The following is a 14,571-nucleotide window of genomic DNA, read 5'->3' as shown; positions in this document are numbered from 1 at the left end:
ACACGCTCAAGGTGGAGACTTTGATGAACCATACATAAATTGAAATTCCGTTGAAATCGGAGTTTCTTGAGTTCAATCAGTTTTAGTCAGAGAGCCTTAGCCAGACTAAAACGTTTTGGTTTCATTTAAGAAATGGTGTGTCGGCTTGGAATTCCTTACGTATGTTGTTGATCCGGCAAAACATGGGTAAAATCTATAAAGCGATGGATCAGTGGTCGCATTTTGGCTTGGCCTATAATGCACCCCTTCTTACCTTAGTTTTTCTTTCTTTTGGCTCTCGTTTCTTTATTTTTGATTACGGGATAATTGTAAAGATCAGTAAATCAGTGGCTAGTGGATCAACGAACCCCGCCCTCACTCCGCCCCTCAGCGTGCAACTTGAGTAGAGTAGGTCTCAGTCTCCCTATTGTTAAATCCGAGTAGACTGGAAATAACATAGTGACGACAAACGTTTCAAAAACTCGGAAGTTCATTGAAAATTAATAATCGCGGAAAATGGAACGGGTAATTCTGGAAACATAAACTCAGAAATGGCTTATGGCATAGATGCGTTTTCTTTCCTCAACAGGAAATTCAAAATATTCATTTTGCTAATTCTCGGAACCATTTTAGTCGGTAAGTTTAAGCGATTCTCTTTGAAAACTTACGTAGCTTGTGTTGACTGCTTGGTATTGAAAGGCACACGTGTAAAAAGTATTTGCCCGTCTTCTCTTGACTTCCTCAAACATGCAAGGTGATCAGTGTTTTTTTTTTTTTGTCTTCTTTCTTAGTAAGCTGGGCCACAGTGAATCGTAATAGAAGTATTGTAGCAAATGAGGCAAGGTGAGCCCTAAGCACTTGTTATGACGTACCGATGGTACCATGTCGATACTGCTCTAGTGATGAGCCGATAATAATGTTTCGATTCACTCTACATGTGAAACCGAAGTTTGAGATGAAGCTTAAACTTAGAAATTGATATGAAAGAGCGTTAACTTCACTAGAGATCCGTGGCCTGTTGTTAAGATTGTGGTAACTCGCGCTTAAACCAGAGGAAGCATTGTGTTGTTAATTTTATGTTATCTTCCGAACGTTGTACTTGTTCCAGCTCATTGATCAGGTTATCTCTGGGCAGATTTAGTTGACTGAAGTTACAAACATTTAAAACTATTAGAGTCTGTAACGTAAATATGATTAGTTATTTAAAAAAAATAGTCTGGAGGGGCAGCTTACTGCTCTTAGATATATCTTGAAGCTGATGTAATTTATTATTCTCCTGGGGTCTCTGTCGCAATGTCATTTGGCGTGAAAATATTCAGGATATCTATCAATGGACAGTATTTGTTCCGAGATGCAAAATAGCTTTACAAGAGAGAAGCTTGAAGAAAATTTTGAGCACGAGGAACAGATGATATGTCCATGGACAAAATATACAAATATATTTCCACACCAAATGATTTGATCAGGTGATGTATTTAGACCAATTGCATGCAAGCAAAAAATATTTGGTTAGATTGTAAATGCTGGTATGTTGGTATAGACTTAGTGTATGCAACAAGTCAGCATCTGTCACAAACTTCAATCATTATGCAGTGCTCAAACTCAAGGAATACTCTCTACAGACCAAGAACTATGGATCATGAATAATGTATTTTGGACTAAGTTTGGAATACACATTGCAGCCTATGGGCAGTAGTTTTCCCTTTTATGCCCAGCCACAAATGGCTATTCATACCCCTTAGCAAATAGTAAATATATGTTGGAGAATACTCCCAGGTTGCTTACCTTTCACTCAATAGAGAACTACTTCCAACTTTTATATATTAAGCTTCTGTTTACTTGGCAACTATGAATGGTAACAAGCTTTTACATTTAGTAAAAAGAATTTGTGTTTGTTGCTCTTCTAGGATATCCCAAAGAATGCTTGATGATTTCAAGGAAAATTTACAAAAATATAATATAGAAGTAAGAAAGAATTTAGGATGTTTTTTAAAACTAATGAATTGCTATGTAGGATATTCTATCAGATGGACCAGCAGAGCCTGATTTTTTTCTCCACTGTAGCTGGACGTTGCAGTTAAAACCTGACTTGATCTCAAATACGTTCTAACCTTCGCTTTATATTGGAATATCACCACAAAAATTGATGAATAATAAGTAGATCAGGGTACTAGATGCAAGCGGAACAGATGGTCGCACCCTTTATGTACAAACTTGTTTCTTCCAGACTTTTGTTCATGTATGGCAGGCTGCCGGAAAATCTTTGGAAAACATTGTATCATGTTATGATGTTTAATTGACTTTTTATTTTTTCAATTAATAACTTTCTTTTTTTAATAATTGATATATCTTCTTTTCAGACATTTAATGAGAAACTAAAGCCAATTGAATTAAGAATTACAAATTTGGAAAGCAAGTATGTTACATTTGATTTTAATGTAATGAGCACAACAAATGATTGTTTATTTTACTCTCTGTGATAATAACTGTTCATTTAATCAATATGTATCCTTAAAAATAATGATATTTTTCTTTTCTCACAAACAGGGAAAGAAAATATCCTCCAGTGAAATATTTATCTGAAAAAGATCGTAAGAGAATATTAGTAAGTCTTCTAATGTTCTTTTTTGGCTGTAGACCTGACTATTATCGTGAGATGACTTACAAAATAACTGAGATACTAAATAAAAAATGTATTGTTTATTTTGCAAGTGAACCCATAGAAAGTTGAAAAATTATAAGTTCATTTTGTGAAGGTTACAGTAGACTGCATTTTTTCATTAGTTGACTGGCATAATAGTAGCATAACATAGTAACTCGTGTTCACCCAACATCCTGTGTGGGTTATTTTGGTAGTAAGCCAGTAGAAAGGGTGGGTGTTGCTTAAGAGACTAATGAACTATGAATGAAGTCAATTTCAATGCTGTAAACTGTAAAATGATGCTCCAACTTAAAGATTTCATGAACACACTCCACTAAAATCACTGTAGATGTTGAGAGTGAAGCTGATTAACAAAATTAATGTTAAAATTGAATTCACCAAAATTAAAATCCCTATTGGTCTGATTTTAAACTTGTTTAGAAGGCTGTTTCTGTCTAATGTAAATTTTGTTATTCAACTTGGCAGAGGTGATTGCTCTTACTATGTGAACTGTAGAAATACATTGAAATGATGAGTTATTGAGTAAATTCACAGTGCTTTTATGTTGTACAATGTACTGGTAGCTCCCACCAATAATGTAAGCCTACCCACTTGTTATTTTTAGAGACAAAATTAACCAATGGGTAGCATTTAGAGTCAAGAATCCAGCCTTAATTCAGGAGTATCCAACTGTTGCCTTGTTCGTAATATTTACTTAAATCATTGAAATTTAGGAAATGTATTTTTAATTATTTGTCTAAATTTATGTTGAATTTTGCCAGGTGACAGGTGGAGCAGGATTTGTTGGATCTCATCTGGTTGATGCATTGCTCATGGCAGGCCATGAGGTGAACAACCTTATTTAAGATGTACAGGTGTAAATACCACTTGCTACTTGAATTGTAGGTCTTTCCAATACACCATGGACCGAGGGTTTTTCTGGCCAAACAGAAGGGCTTCAAATGACTGGTCAAATACAAAGCAAAACAGTTTGCAATTGTTTCATAGACATTGGTGCATTGCAAAAAAAAATATAAAAAAAATTCATTTTTTGTTGGAAAGTTAAAAACAAATGAGAATAATTAACAATGGATTTTAGCCAGAAGAGAAGCTTTGAAGTTAAGCAAGTTCCACAGCAGAGTGTAGCCTGCAGGTGCTGCAGCAATGTCAAGACAAAGGAACTAGTTTGAACTACATACTAGCAACCACAAAACATGATGCAATCCAAAATGATAGCAAGCTTGAAATTCAAGCACTAGAATTGTTTTTATTTGTTAACAGAATTTATACTTTGGTCCCTGTGTCTATATTACTAATATTTGATTTGAGTAATCTTGATTTTCTTCATTTTAACTGCACTTGTTGTTCTGAATGAAATTAATTTCAAACTAGCACATACATGTATTCTTGGTAGGTTTATCCCCATATTACCCCTTCTGATAATCCAGTTTTTTTAATTTTATATTTTTTAATATTGAAGTTTTTAACAATCAGTTTCACCTGCATTATATGCATTATTTTGTTTTTGTTTTTTGTTTTATTCATGGCAGGTCACTGTTGTAGATAATTTTTTCACAGGAAGAAAACGAAACATTGAGCATTGGTAAGAATACAAACTCAGTTATTTTAGATGAGATCTTAGGACTAGGTGGCACCATAGTCTATTTTATTATCTTCTGAGTTATCATTGTCACCACTGAGGATGTGTAATCAGTCTTGCCTCGTCTTAATGTAATAGTCATTACAAGATTTTGTGGTGTTTGAGCCAGGGGGAAGCAATGTGCCAAAGTCTATCTACAACTTAAACTATTTGCCTTGAAATGACCAAGAGGACTTTAAATCCAATTCAAATTTTTTGGGGCAAGATCACTAGAAAGCTTACTGAAAGAGATGTATTGGAAACAAACATCACAAGCTGAAATAGTAGCATTGGATAGAATTTTGTTGTCTGTATACCTTAAAAGCTCATTTTAGACTATTCTGACTAGTGTCACAGCTGCTATTAGGACCAGGATACCACTTTGCCACCCTAGCTTAATGAACAGATCTAAAAAATGTGAAATGTAATGAAGTCATTGTTCTTATAACTGTTCAACAGGGACTAGAAAAAATTGTATCTACACTGGTTAACCCTTAAAAGAATGAGAGTCATTGTTTCAAAAATGCAATCTGACTTTCCTTTATCTCTTCTTCAATCACTCCACTTTCAGAGAAGAAACTTAAAAACAACATTATCTCCCCCCCCTAATTTTAGTTCTGAGAACAACCCCCCCCCCATTGATCAAATCCCAGCTTACAGCCTGACTTTATGATTGGTGGTTATTCATGTATTGCAGACAGTTTTGCATTTACCAACACTGCTGCTCATTCAGCCAAAACTAACATATTAAAAGAAGTACTGTTTCTAAGTTAACTTGAAATGTTAAGTTGTATTTTCACGTGGACTTTATTTTATCTTGTAGGATTGGACATGAAAATTTTGAACTTTTAAATCATGATGTAGTGGAACCAGTTCTATTAGAAGGTGGGTTAGTCAGAAATCTGTCACGGTCTACTTTGAATTGATTCCTGAAGTTAGAGACTGTATTAATTATACTATAGGGAAAACTTGAGATTTATTTATTATTTCTGCTCTATAATTGTGACCTATAGCAAGACACCTCCCAAAAACATATTGCCAACTCAGAATAATTTTTTTAGCATATGCAAGAATTATGGAATTAAAAGATTATTGTCAAACATGACAAAGGTAGTACCAAGAGTGGAGCTAATACATACATACATACTTAGGTTAATACATACATAGGTTAATTGACCACTCCCCCATAGGGGCTTTTCAGGGCCAACACCCACCCATCCCACCCAGGGGAGGACATCCACCACACAGTAATCTCGTGTGTGGGAAATTAACGTCTCCTACCCCTAACCCTGCAGGAGACGGGGCTTACGGTTTATTCGTTCTTATCCGAGAAGACTAGAATATCTATCCATTTCTTGATTATAGAAAGGTGGCAAATTCTCCCCACTTATTTTAAGACCATGAGTATTGGTCCAATAAGGAGAGTCAGCTAGAAAGGAGTGAAAAATGCTAATTATTGTAGTATAACTAACAAATGGTAAACACCACAGCTACACTATTGAGTTATAGATACAAGCAGGAGGTTGCTAAGCACAAAAGAAGTAAGAGTGGCTCGAGGTGATAGCCGAGAGCGACTCTAGCTTCTTGAGTGCTTAGCAAACCTCCCAAGTGCATCCATAACTCAATAGTGTATGCTGTGGTGTTTACCATTTGTTTTATAACATAACATTGATACATTGTAGCTAAAGAGTTCCCTTTTATTTAACAAATCTTACGTGAGCAGAAAAAAACAAGCGCGCATGGAAAGATGGTCTTTCCGTTTGCTCACTTCAGCAGCGTACACCCATGGCAAAGGGGGGATGCTAAATTGACCAATCAGAGTGCGTACTTTACTTTGGTTATGTTATAAGATGATTTGGTTTTATCAACAAAGTTGGTACTTAAATTGGCCACAGTAAAGAATTTCTTAGCTAAGATACTCTTTACTGTGGCTAATTTACATTATCAACTCAGTTGAGAAATTCAAATAATCTTGTCATACTCCCCCACTGACACAGTGACACAGTTTCTTTGGAAACCTACCCCTTTTATTCAATTGTTGTGATGGTGTAGTCTAATTGTGTGGTTGAGTGTAGTCCTGAGAAGGACTGTTGTTTGTAGTGGTGAATAATGTTTCTACAACATGAGGGGAATTCATCATCAAAGTTAAGTGAAAAGCTGTTGTCAGATGAATGGACTAAATTTGCACAGGTTACCCAGGGTTCAAACCATTTACAATACTGTAAGCTAGTTATTATCACAAAAGTACAAAAAAAAAAAGAAAAAGGAAAAGAAAAAGTTTAACAAAATGTGAAGTGCTAATTGAAAGTAAATTGATATGAGTTCTTTAGCATAACTGTGATCTTCTAGAAAGCAAGAATGTACTAAGTAAGCAAGTCAGAGTAGCAGGATACTTAGTGTAAGAGATCACCACTTATCCCATCAGGTTACTGTTAACTCTTTCACTTCCAACAGTGATCATTTGATATATTCGCCTTTCAGTTTTAACACACTGTTGAGCAGAAAGGTAGTGAGAACTAAAAAAATGATCATACAGTGGATGTCTTGCAATTATCAAGAAACTGACCTAAAAAGAAATTTATAGGCACCAGTTAGGAGAATTTGTTTTTGATGCTTTTGATCTCAGAAGTGAAATGGAGAGTAAAAACTGAGGTTGAACATGCAGGAACATTTTATTTTTATTCAGTTGACCAGATTTATCATCTGGCATCACCAGCATCACCTCCAAACTATATGTACAATCCCATTAAGGTAAGATCTCCTTCTTTAAATTTAAAAGTCTTCTATACTCTCATGACTCTCACAGTTTTTTCCTGTTACCACAGTCTGCATTATTTTTATGCCATTGTTGAGCCAATTCACATTCAAGCTATGCAAAAGGTTAACTGCATCAATTTTCATTCCCGCATACTTCATAAATTCCTCTATAGTATAGGTTTGACGGGCTCCATGTTTTGTAAATTTGCATCACTAAAGATTTTGGAAGTCATTGCATTATTGCTGTATGATAACACATGATCCAAGGAACAGGTGACATGGGGCAAGGAGGTAAGGGTAGGAGCCTGGGCTACACAATCCCCCTTCTCATCCCAGGGTAAATTTTACATCCCCCTTCTCATCCCAAAACACAACAAAACATCACGCACACGCACACGCACACGCACACGCACACGCACACGCACACGTCAGATCACATCATACAGACATATTTTGAGAAGGCTTTCCACTGATGGAGGCTTGTTTTGCATTTCTATGATAGACAATAAAAACAAATACCTTGGGGACTCTCAATATGCTTGGTAAGGTTTATGATAATTGATGAATTATTTGCAGAAGTACATTATTACTTTATAGATTTGATTCATAGTCTGCATGTCTAGGATAAACAGCCTTAGCAAACTAATCAGTCTTTCTTCAGAGAAATTGTGCACAAAACAGATGTATAAAATTGGGATTTTTTTGGGCTCTTGCTTTTGGTTTTGCAGGGAGTTTTCAAAAATTTGGTGACTCATTATGACTTGGCCAGGACTAAACATTGATCCTTGCCTTTAAGGTACATTCTGACCATCAAATCAAATTGGCCCATGCACAATGAAACAGAATAAGTATGATGCACGATCCTCGCAGTAGAGAGCGCTATTTATGCAATAGCGAAAATCAGACCTGAAAAAAGTCAGGCCTGTACGGGATTCGAACCACTGACCTCAGTGGTTCGAATCCCGTACAGGCCTGATTTTTTTTCAGGTCTGATTTTCGCTATTGCATAAATAGCGCTCTCTACTGCGAGGAACGTGTATCATACATATCTACAACCGCAGTTCAAAATATATATGAACTTCATATATTCATTGTACCTGAAACAGAATAAGTCAAAGATACTTTTTTGTACCTCCCCAATCACCTGTTGGGAAAAAAAACGCGACTTTTTTTGACTGGACAAATTACGGCCTAGTGTGTTTGTATCAATTAAACAGACTACTGTTTTATATTCTATGAAAGGTCTGGCTAAGAGAGTACATGCGAGACTTTTATTGGCCTCAACATCAGAGGTTTATGGAGGTATGGATATGTTTTCGCTCAATCTGCTTAATCGCTATAATTGTGTACGCATACTCAAATTTAAACACGCGCATCGACCAAAGAGAGGGAGTGTAGTCTGTCAATTATTTTATTAAGAGTCATGTTAAATTTCAACATCTGGCTTACGAGTTCATTGTATTTTGTTTTTCATGTTTCGTCTCTTGTTTGGTTTTTAGATCCAGAGGTATGTCATGCATTTTATTTACAGAATTTATGTTCGCGAAGTTTTGATCACAGCTCACGATCTTTTGTTTTGTTCTCTATCTTTACTCAAGGAACATCCCCAGCGAGAGGAGTACTGGGGACATGTCAACCCCATTGGACCTCGAGCGTGTTACGACGAAGGCAAACGTGTTGCTGAGACAATGTGTTACGCATACGCTAAACAGGTACACACTTAACATAGCAATTGTCAATTAAGTGTCCAAGGTAACCCGGGATTGCTCTGGTTTTACTTAACTTTGCTCTGTGATTGGTCCAGAAAATTCGCTCCCCTCGTCCAATCAGATTCAGGATTAAACACCAATCGCGACTTGGTCAGGCGCGTTTTCCCGCGCTTTTGGATATTTTGCTCTTATTAACTTTGGATTCTAAGTGGTTCTTCGTAGTATTTTCCCTATTTATGATTATTTACGTTTCATTCTGTGACATTCAGTCGAAATGTGCTCTATAGATACTGACTTGATATATTAACTCTGGGAAACGCAAGGCGACAAGTTACTACGAGAGGATATCTTGGTCAAACTGATCCAATTGTCAAAACAAATCTCGGCGTCTCACCATTTTCTCCCTGTGACTATTCGCTTCCTGGTCAAATTTCTGTCAAGGAGAAAGATGTTCATAAAATTTCTCTATCCCGCACGAAACGTGGGAATTGTTGCTCTGAATGATTTCCGCGTCGTTTCGCAGTCACTCGTGTTCCAAAGGTGAAGCTAAATGTAGCAAAATTTGTAAAGCATTGCTTTTTAGCTGTGTGAGAAAGTAATTCGGGATTAAAATGGTTTTGATTTACTTCGCTCTGCGATGGGTCAAAAAAATCTCATTTCACTTTTTCAGTCTCTGTTATTTTCATTTTAGGATCATGTTGAAGTACGTGTGGCCAGAATATTTAACACATTTGGACCCAGAATGCACATGAATGACGGTAAGCTACGGTGATATCTCCCATTCAAGACAAAATGTAGACACGAGATCAATTTGGTGTGTTTTCCTTCACAACAGGTCGCGTCGTTAGTAACTTCATCATGCAAGCTTTAGAAGGGAAGCCACTAACGGTGAGAAAAACATGAGTTAAGTGATTTAGAAAATGGATAATGGAAAAGGGTAACCAGGCCTTATTCAGAGCAACATCCACATCGATTTGATGAGGATGGGTGTCGCTACTTAGGTAATTTAAACTCTTTCTGTTGATTGCTGAAGTTACCCTATTTTCTCTCAACCAGGTTTATGGAAGTGGAAAGCAGACAAGGTCGTTTCAGTATATCAGGTTAGTAAAATGCCGGATAAGGTGGAGATCGTGTCTGCACAAAATGCCAATAAAATTCATACACATAACCCACGTAGGAGGCACGCCGAGGTTAGACTCCATAATAAGGCAGATGTCTTTGCCCACGTGCTTCCTTCTAAAATGACCCACCGACGCTTATCTGAGTGCCCTTTGTGGAGGCTAATTTTGTTGTACCACACTCTTACAAGCCAAATTTCACTACGCCTTTAATGCATGCGACTCTGGAAAAGTTCTTCACCTTACGCTTATTGATGAAAACCTAACGCCTAGCTGAAAAGTTTGAACTAAGGAGGTCTTAGGTGACACATCTTTAGTAACTGTAACAGTAGTAATGCAAATTTCGTTTGAAGCGACCATGCCCTCTAGCTACAAAGACCACTGGCTCTTGTAAGATCTAAACCTCACGCCTTTTATCCATAAAAGGTGCGAAGCTAATGCTTACTATCATGAAATAGTTTGGGTTACCAGAAATACTATCAAGTTTTATGTCCTAGTTTTATTTTGGGGTGTCCCTAACTTCTCGATATAGAACAAATATATCCTTAATAACATGTTAAATTTTGTTTTCTCGCTATGTTTGCGTTTTTGCTTTATTTCAATCGTAATTCAGTAACCATGATGATACCAAAATATCTTTGTTCCTTCATTGTTTTTCAGTGATTTGGTTAATGGATTGATTCTTCTGATGAACAGTGATTTCTCCCAACCAGTTAACATAGTAAGTATAGGTAATCACATGATTTCGAGTGCAATTTGGAATAAATAAGCACGAGTAAATTTTTTCAAAGACTAACAAAATTGCATGAGCCCGTAGGGCGAGTACAATTTGTGGTCTGAAAAAATTTACAAGTGCTTATTTATTCCAAATTGCACGAGAAAATCATGTGATTATCTATTAATAATATACATGAAAAAATACGAGGTAGCTTCTCATAACTACGCAGAAGAAAAGCGCGCGTATCACTTGCAAAAATAATTTATTCAAACCCTGCAAGTGACATTGACGTTGACATAGACCTTGACATTGACATTGACCAATCATTCTGACCAATCAGAATGTCTGGTTTGTTTCTTTCTTTGCACTGAATTAACCCTCTTCTGCACTGAATCAACTGAAAACTGCATTCATCTTAACCAATCAGCACTGAGAAATTTTTTCATGTATATTATTAGTTAATAGATAGGATTCCAGTCCAGGCAGGAAGATTTATTCTTGGAAGCCCTAAATCACCTAGATGTTTGTACAACTTGAAAGAGAAAAACGACTTACTATCAGGCGTTTGCAGTACTTAGAATCCCACCATTACTTTGCAGGGAAATCCAGTGGAATACACGATAATGGAGTTTGCGGAAATGATTACTGCAACCGTTGGTAAGTGAAAGATAACTCTGTTACGAGGAATTTACGACAAAAATATTTCCTTGTCAATTCAAACATGACCAAGGAAGTGAAACAGGTAATTGCTTGTAAACTTTCAGGTGGCAAAACAATGATCTCGAATGTTGCAAAGATGGAAGACGATCCACAGAGACGTAAGCCAGATATCTCTCGCGCCAGAAAACACCTTGGTTGGGAGCCAAAGGTATGATTAATCAACATTGATAATCTTATGTCTGCATGACACTGAAAAGCAGGCACATTGGGAGTTGAGCGGAAATCAGAGATTCGGAACTTCGGTGACAGCATATTTTCAGATTTTTTTTAATTGATTTCTTTATTGGTTTTTGCACTGAAAAGAAAAGGCGCGAGTGCGCCTCTGCTCTTTATTTTGCATTTTTAAAAGTTCGCGTTTGCGTACCTTATGAAAGCTTGCTTTCCTTATTTGTACTCTAGATCTTCGTTTCGAAGCGGCGGCGACCACGGTTTTCGCGCCAAACCGCTACTCGGATATAGACCGCAAAGTTATGATGTGGGCTTATGTTAACGTCCCCTAAATAACACTTTACCTCTAACGCTCTGGAGTACAAGGGCGCGACCAGTATTTTTTACAAGGGAACTCATAATATCCTACACAAGGTCGAAGAGTTTCCAAAACGGGATGTGCAAGAACTGTGAGAAGAGGTTAACGGACAAAAAAAAGAAGGAATGACTAAGGAGATTGAGTTTAACAGAAAGTGCCAAATCATTTCAACGTTTCAGGTTGTCCATTTACTTTCTGTGGTAAGGTTTGAACTGAAATTGATTGACGAATGTTGCATTGAGAAATATTAGAGACAAAACTGAAGAAAAACTGATGGCTGAGATATTTATGTTTGTTACTTTGTCTCGTCAGGTGCCTTTGCTGGTTGGCCTCAATCGAACAATTGAATATTTCAAAAAAGAGCTGGAAAAATCCAAGAAATCCAAGTTAATTGACCTGTAGCGACTCGAGAAGATTTTGGCGTTGTATTCACAAAAAGAGCTTCTTGCTGTTGTATTTAGCCGAGAAATAGCCAACTATGGCGTGATGACGAAGTTAACCACACTGACAGAGACTTCCGTTAGGTCACCTGACTCACTTCTTGTAAGGACAGCTGAACTTGAAGAATTTCTTGGTCCGACAACATCGCATAGTAAAGATAATGAAATAGAATTTTTTGTAAACCTTGGGCCCCGTGATTTTACAAATCGAAGCACCACTTAGAGATATGGAAGACGCATGCGCTGTTTGGTTCCGGAAAGATAAGTGAAGAAGGTTGTTGATGGTGTCATTTTGTATCTGTTTTGTACCTCATACGTGAATTATTTATCGTTTTATTTATTAGTTTTTTAAATTCAACGAGTGATCATGAGTTGGCTTTGGTGTAGCTCGGAAGATTACTTTTAAGTAAATATATCTTATTAGACGTTTTGTTGTGTAGTATCGCTGAGTATTTTTACGAGTCAAAATACAATTAACGAGTTAAAATACTCAGCGATACTACACAACGAAACGTCTTATGAGTTGTTATTATCCAACGCGCCAAACTGTTATTTCAGTGCGGGCGAATTTCGCGGATATTTCTTTACGGGGAGTGCGTGACAGAAGTATGCGAAGCGGAACGGAATTGGCGCGTTGTTGTGTTGTTGTTTCTATTTTCTTCCTTAAATGAAGAAAATTTCTGGTCGTCAAGCTGTTTTTCTTCGTTCGATTCATCTAACGAACTTGGATCTATATTTGCCAGCCATTCTGACTCTTCGTCGTCGGAAATATGATTCAAATTGTCCGCCACTTTTTTTTTTTCGTAACTACAATCCAATTCTTCGCTTATGCGATGCGAGAAAACCTGTTTAACCGGTACTACAACAGACGAGTACAAATTTCGCGTGATATTTGTACTCGTCTAAGTGTAGTTGGATAATAATCAGCGATACTACACAACAAAACATTTTAAGAAGATATCTATCCCAGTCTTCTTCGCACTGGTTTTTTTTTTTTTTTTTTTTTTTTTTCTTTTTTTTCATGTCACGCAACACGCGCGTGACTGACGTCAACTCTCACCATCCACACAACTAAGAACATGTTCCTGCGTGTGAGGTGTATTCCAATTTTGTACTCTGGTTTACTTTTGTTTTGCGATTCGTAATAAAATCGCTCTAGTAATCAATTTTTAGGCTGCGCCCAGGTCGCAGCTGTTTTGTTGTAACGTGAATAGATTGAATAAATTCGTACATCGTAGGGGTTCGGCACCGAATCCTAAAACCTAGCCAGTTGAAAGAATGGTATTTTAGTTTCCAGAAATGACCTCATCTACGCACCACTACTGAAACAGTAAATGGACACCTGCTAGCTCTGCCAGTACTGAATATAGAGCAAATTCTTTATTCCGGCTCCGTTTAATCGAAGGGCGGAGAACGCCACCCACTGGATAACTCCCTCTCTGGTTGATGGTACAGTTCGGTTTGGTGACATCCGCTGGAGAGCGATTTATCTGTTGGATCGTGTTATCCGCCCTTTGAACTACTGGGCCCTGATTAGCAACCTGAATGTGACGCTTTGTGGCCTGAATTGGTTTACCCCTTAAAGGAAGAGGGGATGAGTCCCCTACTCTTCAGGTTATCACCTGCTTGTCGCTCTTCGTGCCTGTTTTTGAGTTTTTAGTGATCGCTTGAAGAAGACCTCAGCCCCATGCTTCAAAACAACATTGATTAACAAGAGAAAAATCCTTTGGCTATAAATGAAGCAGCAGAGTCGCAAGACGCAGCAGCCTAACGTCCTGAGGACATTCAAAACAAGGTTATAACCTTAAGTTCATTGAATAAATTTTACACTTTTTGGCATGTTTTTATTTTCAGCTCTTATATGGTGACCAGACGATTGATGTCGACTTTCGCTCCAATTGGCTGCCGTGATCACTTAAGGCACTGTTTATACGGACGCGGTTTCATTTGTAACCGCATCGGTTTCGATGCGGCTACGCCTTTCGTTTACACGACCATTGAAACTGTATCGTTTTGAAATCACTCCACTTTTGAAATCGTTTTCAGAACGACCCGGTTCTGATGACAAACTCGACCGGTGCCGTGCAAACGAAAGGCGTAACCGCATCGAAACCGATGCGGTTACAAATGAAACCGCGTCCGTGTAAACAGAGCCTAAGTTTTTAATTCCGAACATCAACTAAAAACTTCTCTAAGAACGAAGAAATTTGAGGAGCCAGCGAGTACACAGCAGCAAATAAGTAACCGCATCGTAACCCGGCTCGTAAACCTCACTCCTTAGAGAAAAGATGCACGTACGTTTTAATTCAAGCACCTCCTTCGTA

General features: G+C 37.5%; 1 protein-coding gene across 1 annotated transcript; it reads left to right on the top strand.

The window, feature by feature from the left end:
- The first annotated feature begins 426 nt into the window (after positions 1-426).
- Positions 427-13,512, top strand: LOC111342455 (UDP-glucuronic acid decarboxylase 1). The gene is made up of 19 exons (XM_088728370.1): positions 427-615; positions 771-822; positions 1,887-1,944; positions 2,340-2,395; positions 2,527-2,584; positions 3,403-3,468; positions 4,171-4,223; positions 5,083-5,144; positions 6,946-7,010; positions 7,519-7,558; positions 8,259-8,329; positions 8,618-8,728; positions 9,417-9,483; positions 9,561-9,613; positions 9,782-9,825; positions 10,504-10,564; positions 11,161-11,218; positions 11,326-11,429; positions 12,120-13,512. The coding sequence occupies exons 1-19, from the start codon at positions 531-533 to the stop codon at positions 12,207-12,209; spliced, it is 1,254 nt and encodes a 417-aa protein (XP_088584496.1). The 5' UTR covers positions 427-530; the 3' UTR covers positions 12,210-13,512.
- Positions 13,513-14,571: the final 1,059 nt, after the last annotated feature.

The sequence above is a fragment of the Stylophora pistillata genome, chromosome 7 (genome assembly GCF_964205215.1).
Source record: "Stylophora pistillata chromosome 7, jaStyPist1.2, whole genome shotgun sequence".
In the NCBI taxonomy this organism is placed as follows: Eukaryota; Metazoa; Cnidaria; class Anthozoa; order Scleractinia; family Pocilloporidae; genus Stylophora; species Stylophora pistillata.
Note: the sequence above shows the minus strand (reverse complement) of the source record. Positions and strands in the feature narration are given on the sequence as shown.

Coding starts and splice junctions, on each gene's coding strand:
- LOC111342455 (XM_088728370.1), top strand. CDS start 531: ATGGCTTATGGCATAGATGCGTTTTCTTTCCTCAACAGGAAATTCAAA. Junction 7,559..8,258: donor GGGGACTCTCAATATGCTTG/GTAAGGTTTATG, acceptor ATTCTATGAAAG/GTCTGGCTAAGAGAGTACAT. Junction 8,330..8,617: donor TTTATGGAGGTATGGATATG/TTTTCGCTCAAT, acceptor TTACTCAAGGAA/CATCCCCAGCGAGAGGAGTA.